The 12,041-nt window shown below is 46.8% G+C and overlaps 1 protein-coding gene across 1 annotated transcript; it reads left to right on the forward strand.

The window, feature by feature from the left end:
* Window positions 1–10,721: 10,721 nt before the first annotated feature.
* On the forward strand, window positions 10,722–11,714 carry LOC120928448 (olfactory receptor 52K2-like). Its single transcript, XM_040339548.1, has one exon. The coding sequence runs from the start codon at window positions 10,740–10,742 to the stop codon at window positions 11,673–11,675; it is 936 nt and encodes a 311-aa protein (XP_040195482.1). The 5' UTR covers window positions 10,722–10,739; the 3' UTR covers window positions 11,676–11,714.
* Window positions 11,715–12,041: the final 327 nt, after the last annotated feature.

Genomic DNA, 12,041 nt, shown 5'->3' on the forward strand with positions numbered 1-12,041 from the left:
TCAGGTGACCACTTACCCACACATAGACCTCTCAGTCCATCTCCCAGGGATCAGGTGAGCACTTACCCACTCATAGACCTCTCAGTCCATCTCCCAGGGATGAGGTAAGCAATTACCCACTCATAGACCTCTCAGTCCATCTCCCAGGGATCAGGTGAGCACTTACCCATTCATAGACCTCTCAGTCCATCTCCCAGGGGATCAGGTGAGCACTTACCCACTCATATACCTCTCAGTCCATCTCCCAGGGATCAGGTGAGCACTTACCCACTCATAGACCTCTCAGTCCATCTCCCAGGGGATCAGGTGAGCACTTACCCACTCATAGACCTCTCAGTCCATCTCCCAGGGATCAGGTGAGCACTTACACACTCATAGACCTCTCAGTCCATCTCCCAGGGATCAGGTGAGCACTTACCCACTCATAGGCCTCTCAGTCCATCTCCCAGGGATCAGGTGAGCACTTACCCACTCATAGACCTCTCAGTCCATCTCCCAGGGATCAGGTGAGCACTTACCCACTCATAGGCCTCTCAGTCTATCTCCCAGGGATCAGGTGAGCACTTACCCACTCATAGGCCTCTCAGTCCATCTCCCAGGGGATCAGGTGACCACTTACCCACTCATAGACCCCTCAGTCCATCTCCCAGGGATCAGGTGAGCACTTAACCACTCATAGACCTCTCAGTCCATCTCCCAGGGATGAGGTAAGCAATTACCCACTCATAGACCTCTCAGTCCATCTCCCAGGGATCAGGTGAGCACTTACCCATTCATAGACCTCTCAGTCCATCTCCCAGGGGATCAGGTGAGCACTTACCCACTCATATACCTCTCAGTCCATCTCCCAGGGATCAGGTGACCACTTACCCACACATAGACCTCTCAGTCCATCTCCCAGGGATCAGGTGAGCACTTACCCACTCATAGACCTCTCAGTCCATCTCCCAGGGATGAGGTAAGCAATTACCCACTCATAGACCTCTCAGTCCATCTCCCAGGGATCAGGTGACCACTTACCCACACATAGACCTCTCAGTCCATCTCCCAGGGATCAGGTGAGCACTTACCCACTCATAGACCTCTCAGTCCATCTCCCAGGGATCAGGTGAGCACGTTCCCACTCATAGACCTCTCAGTCCATCTCCCAGGGATCAGGTGACCACTTACCCACTCATATACCTCTCAGTCCATCTCCCAGGGATCAGGTGAGCACTTACCCACTCATAGACCTCTCAGTCCATCTCCCAGGGATCAGGTGAGCACTTACCCACTCATAGACCTCTCAGTCCATCTCCCAGGGGATCAGGTAAGCACTTACCCACTCATAGACCTCTCAGTCCATCTCCCAGGGATCAGGTGAGCACTTACCCACTCATAGACCTCTCAGTCCATCTCCCAGGGATCAGGTGAGCACTTACCCATTCATAGACCTCTCCAAAGACCAACTACTAAGCGATCTCCACAATGTACCGCAAGATCAGATGAGCACGCACCCGCTCTTAGACCTCTACATTGAGCACTTCTCGAGTGATCAGATGATCTCTCGCTCACTCTTAGGCCTCGTACACACGATAGGATCGCCAGAGGACAATGGTCTGAAGGACCGTTTTTATCAGTCCAAACCGATCGTGTGTGGGCCCCATAGGTTATTTAACCTTCGGTCCAAAAAAATGAGAACTTGCTTTATAATTGAACCGATGTATGCCTAACCGATAGGTCAAAACCGATGGTTAGTATGCAAAACCAACGGTTAAAAACCTGCGCATGCTCAGAATCAAGTCGACGCCTGCTTGGAAGCATTGAACTTCCTTTTTTATCAGCACGTCGTTGTGTTTTACGTCACCGCGTTCTGACACGATTGGTTTTTAACCTATGGTGTGTAGGCACATCAGACCATCAGTCAGCTTCATCGGTTAACCGATGACCACGGTCCTTCGGAAACCGTTCTTATCGGATGGACTGACCGTGTGTACGCAGCCTAAGTGTATTTCGAGATGGCACAGGACACCCAAAGTGATTCATAGACACAGTAAAGACAAAACCCCATTGTGTTGGAGAGAATGTGGACAGATTGGAACAACTACACACATATATGGTGGGACTGGAAAACTGTCAAGAAATCCGGGAATATGTGGAAGTCATAGGCGTGCGCACAGGGTGTGCCAGGTGTGCCCAGGCACACCCTAATCACCCTGTGCAGAACAGATTCTCCCTACTGCCCTGGCTCCCCCTCCTTCCCCCCACAGCACTGCCGGCTTTCCCCCCTCTCCCACCGTTTGTTGCTGTGGATGTTTTAGGATGAGTGGGTGAAGGGGCCAGTAAATATGCCATTTACTGGCCCCTTCCCTTTCTGAATGAACATGAGTGATCAGTAGAGTGTGTTTGAGCTTTGGGGTGCACACCCTAATGCCAAAAGGCTGCGCACACCTGTGGTGGAAGTAATAACTGGAGAAAGTGGGGGCAGATCCACAAAGCACTTACGCCGGCGTATCTCGAGATGCGCAGTGTAAGTGTATATATACGCCAGTATAACTATGCGCGGTATCCACAAAACGAGATACGCCTGAAATTCGGCTTTTTCCGCCTGACGTAACTTTTCTGCACCGGCGCATCGTGGGCGCATATATACGCTGGACGCGCCATTGATTTGCTATTTGGGTGACCCTTGGGTGGGAAGCCCTGTTGGGGGAGGATCGGGAGGGGCTACCCCTGATGGAGGGCTGACTGGTGCCAGCCATAGGGGAAGACTCCTCCAAATAGAGAAGGACTTCATTGCCACTCATCACCTCCTCCTCCTCCTCAACCACCTCCTGAGGAGAGGTGTGGCCACTCCCTTTCACTGAGGACTCCAGGCTTGCCAGGGGGTCTGCCTCAGACTGATGTCTGGGGGATGGTGTGGACTGGCCAGATGGCCCAGCACCCTCCTGCACATCTGTGGATGACACAAAACATTCATATGTTGGAGGATCCACACACTTGTCACATGTTCCCTTCCACCCCTCACATGCTACACACCAGATAGGAGATAAAACACACTTACCTGTCCTCAAGACCTCCTCAATGGAGTCAAAGCCCTCCACTCTCTCCACTTGATGCCTGTGGAGGCACTGGGCAACCACCCGCTCCTCAGCACTGAGCGTCTCCGTAGTTGCTGGTCCCCCTCCAGTGCCCCTGGCATGAGTGGTCATCCTGGCCAGCTTACCTTTGACCAGGCGCCGCAGATCGTTTGATCTTTTTTAAAATGTCATTGGGGGTCCTGGCCTCACTTCCCAAAGCATTCACATCATCAGCAATCTGCGCCCGGATCTCCTTCCTCCTGGCCAGGGTGGTGTTGGCACTCTCTTCCCCATGGAGATACCTATCATACTGGGCCATGGCCCTGATAATAACCGCCCTCTCCTGTGGGGAAACATTAAGCTTCCTCTTCTTCCGTGCTGCTGGAGCAGACATGGCTCAAAAACTTTCAAAAGCACCTAAAAGGACAAAAGCACCTTGCTTCAGGGGGGGAAACAAGAGGATGTACTTTTGCACTGGACGGGCGCATGTCTGGGCGTATTTATGCCCTGGGCGTATCTCACTAATTACGCCGGGCCTAGTTCCTATCTCACTGATTACGCCGGGCATGATTGTGAGCATGCGCAGAGAGGCTCTGACCATAGTCAGCGTCACTGCGCATGCGCCGTCCGTTCGGCTCTTCATTTGCATGGGGTCACGGCTCATTTCAATGGAACACGCCCACTTCCTTCCTACTTTCAATTACGCCGGCTTACGCCTAGGAATTTACGTTACGCCGGCGTAATTTACACATGTTTTTATATATTTTATAGATTTTATATAATTATAATAATATTAATAATAAAAACTATAATAATAATAATAATAATAATAATAATAATAATAATAATAATTATAATAGTATTATTATGATTATTATTAATGTTATTGTTATTCTGATTGTTATTATATATCTTTTTTTAAATATACACACAAGATAGATAGATATGTATATATTATGTATACAGTATAATAAATATATGTGTCTGCCTTTTATTGGTTTTCATCATTTAAATGACTTTCTCAGGTAAACAATAGTTTGCAATCATATTATATTATGAGGTGGAATTGGTCCCAGAATACGAAGTGAGGGAGACCCAGGAGAGTCCGATGACTTTATAAACTCCAGACACCAAATCACCGGAGGTCAGAGATCGCCGCGGTATCGAGTTGTCCTCCGCAGTGCGGTGAGTCTATCCACCCTTTCCACCCCAGGATACAGGACAAGAGATCATCACCCCTCCCTATCATTACTAATATACAAAATTATTATTATTAATCCATTTTACATTCGCTTATCTGTAACAAATAATTATATTCATAAACATAGGATCTCCCTCTCTCGTGTCCTCTATTATTTTATATGATATTATATTTATTATTTTACATTTTTTATTATCATTATTGTTATTTTATATGATTATTATTATTGTATGTATTTTATTATTATTATTATTATTATTATTATTATTATTATTATTATTATTATTATTATTATCATTGTTATTATTATTATTATTATTATCATTGTTATTTTATATTATTATTGTTTTTAATATTTTATATTATTATTATTATTATTATTATTATTATTATTATTATTATTATTATTATTATATTTATTTTTATTATTATTTTCTCGGTCACGGTGGTCAAGATCCCTAAAGAAGCGAGTATAGCTTTGATAAATAAGCCTGTTGAAAATAGAAGACAATAAAAGTGTAGTGCTGGACAATAAACCAAATGCAACCATATGGTTCAGTAAATAAATATACCGTGAATACTCGAGTATAAACCGAGGCACCTCATTTTACCACAAAAAATGGGAAAACTTTGACTCAAGTATAAGCCTAGGGTGTCCATCTGCATGCCTCACTGTGTCTCACTGTGCCCATGCCTTACCGTGTCTCACTGTGCCCATGCCTCACCGTGTCTCACTGTGCCCATGCCTCACCGTGTCTCACTGTGTCCATGTCTCACTGTGTCCATGCCTCACTGTGTCCATGCCTCACCGTGTCTCACTGTGTCCATGCCTCACTGTGTCTCACTGTGTCCATGCCTCACTGTGCCTCACTGTGTCAATGCCTCACTGTGTCCATGCCTCACTGTGCCTCACTGTGTCCATGCCTCACTGTGTCCATGCCTCACTGTGTCTCACTGTGTCCATGCCTCACTGTGTCTCACTGTGCCCATGCCTCACTGTGTCTCACTGTGCCCATGCCTCACTGTCACTCACTTTGCCTCACTGTGCCCATGCCTCACTGTGCCCCTGACTAGACTTACGTTTAACATGGGAGTCTATGGAAGGGTTGCCCGGCATTGAAAAATTGGTGCTCCCTGGCCGTAGGTCCCCCAGACAGCAAAATTTGCACACTTGTAGAGGAGAACTGGGGCTACACGTGTGCCAAGCTTCGGGTTCAGGAGACCTACGGCCGGCCGGTACCGGGTCCCCTAATTTACCTGAGAAATGACCGTTTAACATGGAAGTCTATGGAAGGGGTGCCCGAATTTAAAAACTTGTTTCTTCCCCGGCCGTAGGTCCCCCAGACAGTAAACTTTGCACACTTGTAGAGGAGGAGTGGGGCTACATGTGTGCCAAGGTTGATATCTGGGGGACCTACGGCCAGGGAGCATTGATTTTTCAAAATTGGGCACCTTATCCATAGACTAAAAATAAAAAAGGAAAAAACTCTGCGCTAAACCCACTCACAATTCAAAAAAATATTGATATATGACCTCTTAAATAGAGGAAAAAGATGTAAAAAATATGAGTGAGAAAATGAATGTAAAAAAAAATAAAAAGGGGATGCTGATGCCTATTAAAAGCTCAAATACTTAAACTTCAAGGACATACATACAAAAAGAAATAAGCGCGCAACCCCAATCTTTAAAAATTGTGCAATCACAACGGAGTGAATAACAATGTATCAAACCATAAATTAATAAAATAACGGGTGTGTTGAAAAAATACCCTAGACCAGGTGAACAAAAATATTAAACCCAAACAAATAAACAATATACTGTATATGGATAATTGAAACATCAAAGTCCTCAGAAAATATATATATATCAAAATCTTGACCACCAGATATTTCCAAGAAAAAGTTCATTAATCGCTGCAGACTTTAACCCAACATGAAGAAACTTGCATCCTTATATTCAATTGAAGAAATAAAAATACTGGGCCGGATTCAGAAAGATGAGTGTATCTTTCTGCGGGCGTAATGTATCTCAGATACGTTACGCCGCCGTAAATTAGGGCGCAAGTTCCGTATTCAGAAAGAACTTGCGCCCTTAGTTACGGCGGCGTAACGTATGTGGGCCGGCGTAAGCCCGCCTAATTCAAATGGGGATGTTGTGGGCGTGTTTTATTTAAATTTCAGATGACCCCGCGTATTTTACGTTTTTTGTGAATGGCACATGCGCCGTTCGTGAAAAAAAATCCCAGTGCGCATGCTCGAAATTACGCCGCAAGTTGTCATTGCTTTAGATATGAACGTAACTTACGTACAGCCCTATTTGCGAACAACTTACGCAAACAACGTAAAATTTTCAAAACTCGGCACGGGAACGACGTCCATACTTAACATTAGCTACGCCTCATATAGCAGGGGTAACTTTACACCGGAATAAGCGGAAGGTAAACGACGTAAAAAAATGCACCGGCCGGACGTACGTTTCTGAATCGGCGTAATTAGCATATTCCTCGCGTAACTATACGGAAGCGCCACCTAGCGGCCACCGTAAACATGCCGCCTAAGATACGACAATGTAAGACCCTTACGCCAGCCAGATCTTAGGGATATCTATGCGTAACTGATTCTATGAATCAGGCGCATAGATACGACGGGCCGCACTCAGAGATACGACAGCGTATCTCCTATCTGAATACGGGCCACGGACTATTACCAAATAGTTAGACCTCAGTTTTAAGGAGGTCAGATGAGCTTGTGCATCAGCCTGCCAGCCCCGGTGTACAATCACTTATCTTGGGGAGGAGTGCTTCTATCTTGCAAGAAGGAAGAGAAAAGACTTCAGCTGTCTTTCCAGGCCGTATGACACAGAGAGGAAGCAGTCAGATTTCAGTTTTCCATAGACTCCCATGTTAAACAGGAAGTCTAATTGGGGGACCCAGTACCGGCACACATGTAGACCCAGTTCTCTTCTACAAGTGTGCAAAGTTGGGGGACCTACGGCAAGGGCTATGCCGTAAATTTAGTTAGAATACATAAGACATATACGTGAGTTGTGGATGCTGCACACCCCAATTTGTAGTATTTAATGGAATTTAGTCTAAATTGTAAATACCGTATATACTGGAGTATAAGCCGAGTTTTCAGCACATTTTTTTTGTGCTGAAAATGCCCCCCTCGGCTTATACTCAGCTTTTTGCGCCTGATCTCCCGGAGTTTGGGGTCCCGGTACCGGCCTACTTGGCACACATCTAGCCCCACTCTTCCTCTAGGAAGTTTGTTGTCCGGGGGGACCTTTGGCCGGGGAACACCGATTTTTCAAATCTGGGCACCCCTTCCATAGACCCCCATGTTAAACGGTAATTTCTCCGGTGATTTTGCCTGTTGTGGAAAATTCTATAAATGTAAGTTGTCAGATGTCCCCCCAGTGTCGGTTTTGCTGTAATGCGCTCAGGTGAGCGAATGCACGCATACAGACGTTGATGGAAGGCCTTTGGCGCAAACACCTTTTCATGGACACAGCAGATTTGCGAGCTCCTTTTAGGGACGTTAATTTATGCCTCAGCAAGGGACTGGCCACTTCTTGCCGACTGCATTAAATTACTCCGAGTGGACAGATCTGCGTACCTGGAAACTGTAGCATAATTATACAAGAATTATGGTTGTGATCCATGATTTAAGTATGGTTTTGCAACATTGGCTTTGGTTTGGTTTGCACATGGCTCTGGGCAGTAGCCATGTTTTGTTGATTCCTTTGTCTCTCACAGAGCATGGTCACTGCCCGCAGCCATTTGCACAAACCACTAGTAAGCATTTGTTTGAATCACATGTCTGTGATTGGTTCTTTTGAAAGTATACAAACATGTCTGATTGGCTGTTTTGTGAAGCCACCACCTTCTTTTGTTACTCAAATTGACATAAATAAAGAGAGCTGGCAATCCTACAGGAGGACTCTGCTAAGCTCCATGTGATACCAGCATCTGTGTCTGTGTTACTAAGAGATTCTCCAGCGCTGACCCCGGCATTATATAAGAGAGCTATCCTTGTGCTTTTAAGCGCAAGGAAATTATTTTGCTAGAGGAAAAGCGTATTATTGCTACGACATGGGGAGCCGGTACCGGCCGGTCATAGTCCCGTGGACCCGGAACTTGGCACACATGTATCTCCATTTCTCCCCTACAAGGTTGTTGTCTGGGGGACCTACAGCCGGGGAGCACCGATTTTTCAAATCTGGGCACCCCTTCCATAGACCCCCATGTTAAACGGTAATTTCTCCTGTGATTTTGGGGAGCCGGTACCGGACGGTCATAGGTTCCGTGGACCTGGAACTTGGCACACATGTAGCTCCATTTCTCCCCTACAAGTGTGCAAAGTTTGTTGTCTGGGGGACCTACGGCTGGGGAGCACCGATTTTTCAAACCCGGGCAACCCTTCCATAGACTCCCATGTTAAACGTCAGTCTAGTCATGGGCACAGTGAGGCATGGACACAGTGAGGCATGGGCACAGTGAGGCATGGGCACAGTGAGGCATGGACACAGTGAGGCATGGGCACAGTGAGGCATGGGCACAGTGAGGCATGGGCACAGGGCATCTCTCTCTTCCCTCATGACCCTCCTGGCCAGAGGCTGTGCCGCTCTCTCTTCTGATCTTGGGGTCTGCTTGCCCGAGGCTGTGTTGCTGCAAGTACGCCCAGAAGTTTGTCTGGGGTCTACTTAACTGGAAGTGGTCCTGTGCTGTCTTGCCTGCGCGGAAGAAGTATGGCTTGGAATTGTGGTCACCCTAGGAAGAAGCCAAGCAAACTGAGAAGATTCCAGGGGAGGACCCTTGCTGGAGAGACCCGGGCTGAAGGCTGGTTCCTTAGGAAGGGCCTAGTGTCCCGTTTGGAGGATGCACTTAAGTTTATCTACTCTCACAGTACCCGCCAGATGGCTTAAAGTTTCTGGTACTGTGCAGCTGTTTTACAACTAACTGGCTAAACAATCCTGTGGCAGAGGATTATCCAGGAGTTTCCACCGATCGCTAAGGCCCCTTTCACAGGGACGGATAGAATGGTGCTTTTAGGCCTATATAAATCGTTGCTTTGGGGGTGGGGGGCTGCCCCACAGAACCTACCCCACCAGGTTGAGTGCATGTGGCCTGGTACGGTTCAGGAGGGGGGGGGCGCTCGCTCCTCCCCACCCCCTTTCCTGACCGACTGGGTTGCATGCTCGGATAAGGGCCTGGTATGCTCTTGGAGGGGGAACCCATGGCAGTTTTTTATTTAAAATTTGGCGTGGAGTTCCTCTACATTTCTTATCATATACTCTTCGTACTGGGACGGTGAAAGGTGGGGTAACGGCAGGGCCCGAAAATGTATTAAGCGGCCCTCTAGGGCAGGGATCCTCAAACTACGGCCCTCCAGCTGTTGTAGAACTACACATCCCATGAGGCATTGCAACACACTGACATTCACAAGGATGATGGGAATTGTAGTTCCTGAACAGCTAGAGGGCCGTAGTTTGGAGACCCCCCTGCACTAGGGGGTAACGCTACATCGATATACAGTGCAATGATCCTGAGGGCCACCTCTCTGTAATGCACTGACGTTCATAACCCAAAGATTACTTTTCTTGTCTACTTCTGTTATGCCCACATGTTCCACTGAGGCCTTACTAAAGACCTAACTGGTTTCCCGAGCTCTTCTCGAGAGGAGAGGAGTATAGAGAACATAGAAGAAGGAGAGGAGTGTAGAGAACATAGAAGAAGGAGAGGAGTATAGAGAACAGCAGCCAGCAACAATAGACCCCTCTCTAAATAGTAGATCCCTCCCAGCAACAGTTGACCCCCACCACTAACAATAGATCTCCCCAACAACAATAGACCCTCCACAACAATATATCCCTCCCCTCAATAGATCCCCAGCAGTCAGCATCAATAGACCCTCCAGGACACCCCTGCACCCCTTTCCATTACATACATTTAGTGCTGGAGGTGCTGGAACTCCTTTCCTTCACGTTCCCACTGAAAAGAAATGCCCTGCTGTGCACCAGCTTCCACAAAACAAATATAATCGCACAATCAGACTTTTGTCCTTAGATATTTGTGCAAACATAATTTTCTTCTGATATACGATCAGCAAAGGTCTGTTGCCCTCCAGTGTGAATATTAAACTAAAATAATGTACAATATGTTGTGTGGACCTCGGCACGGCAAGGAGCAAGCACAATGGCCAGATATTGATCAGATATCATCCATGTGTTTCCATGAACACCCATCTTTATTTTCCTGGTAGATCTGCTTCATCCGATTTCCTCCCGCCTCTGCCCATCGCCCAATGGCTTTGCAGAAGGTATCGGAGGAGGAGTAGGCTTAACTTCTCAGTTTTCCTGGCTTGTTTATTAAACTTTTATCTAATTTCGTGTCTCCAAGTTAAAAAATGATACAATCTAAAACATTTTCACCTCTCGTGTTTCTGTTTCTTTCAGGTGAATAAAGTCGGCCACAAGAAATGTTGAACATGACGTTCTCCCGCCCTACGCATTTTATACTTCTTGGAATTCCTGGTCTGGAAACCTCCTACGTCTCCCTAGGCTTCATCTTCTTCTTGATGTACGCGATCTCGCTGATCGGAAACTTGACTCTCCTGTTCATCATCAGACTGGACCGGAACCTCCACGAGCCCATGTACCTCTTCCTCTCCATGCTCTCCTCCATAGACCTCGTGGTCACCAGCACCACCACGCCCAAGGTGTTGGCCATCCTTTGGTTCGACTCCAAAGAAATTTACTACGAGGCCTGCCTGACCCAAATGTTCTTCACCAACTCCTTCACCTGCATCGAGTCTTCCATACTGCTCGCCATGGCGTTCGACCGCTACGCTGCCATCTGCCACCCTCTGCGGTACACGTCTATTCTGACCAATCGGGTGATTTTAGCCATGAGTTTGTGTTGCCTGTGTAGGGGAGTTGCCTATGCGATGCCCTTATCGACCCTTTACAGAAGATTATCTTTGTGCGGCAATAACGTCATTTATCACTCTTTTTGCGATCACTATTCGACGGTGAAATTGGCGTGCTCTGACTCCACCCTTAACACTACTTATGGATTAGTGGGGTCTCTTGCTATAGTGGGTGTAGACTTGTCCTTGATAGCCTTGTCCTATGTTTTCATCCTTCACGCTGTATTTCACCTCAAATCCACAGAGGCCCGGCTGAAGGCCCTCAGTACCTGCACCTCCCATATCAGCGTCTTCCTCGTCTTCTGCCTCACCATTGTCCTCTCCGCCGTGGTCCAGAGGTTTGCCAAGTCTGTCCCCTTATATGTCATCATTCTGCTGGCCAATGTCTACCTGATGCTGCCGGCCTTCGTCAACCCTCTGATATACGGAATAAGGACCAAACCGATCAGACACCGGATCGTGACTCTGCTACTTTGTTACAAATAAAGATTGAAAGTTTGTATCACAATAAAATACCAACCTGTACCTGGTCTCCTACGTTTCTTGGTACTTTTTTTTCTTTCAACATCTTATTTATTACCAAGGATGTCCAAAATTGTAAAAAAGACAGGAGACACTTCGGGACAAATCCTTTATTATCCAGCAAAGTAAATCCGTCTGGCACCACCCGATCAGAAAAAAAGCAACAGTTCCACCTCCATTTTTTAATAAAGGACTCGTCCCAAAGTGTCTCCTGTCTTGTTTACAATTTCTGGCACTTTTTTGGTGAAATGGTAGGGGTACAATGTATCTGTTGCCAATTCACATAGGGGGGGGTCAGGATATGGGGGTCCCTTTGTTAAAGGGGGCTTC

Source organism: Rana temporaria, chromosome 2 (genome assembly GCF_905171775.1).
Source record: "Rana temporaria chromosome 2, aRanTem1.1, whole genome shotgun sequence".
Lineage (NCBI taxonomy): Eukaryota > Metazoa > Chordata > Amphibia > Anura > Ranidae > Rana > Rana temporaria.

Bases quoted from the DNA above. Each gene is read 5' to 3' on its own strand.
- LOC120928448 (XM_040339548.1), top strand. From the start codon at position 10,740: ATGTTGAACATGACGTTCTCCCGCCCTACGCATTTTATACTTCTTGGA.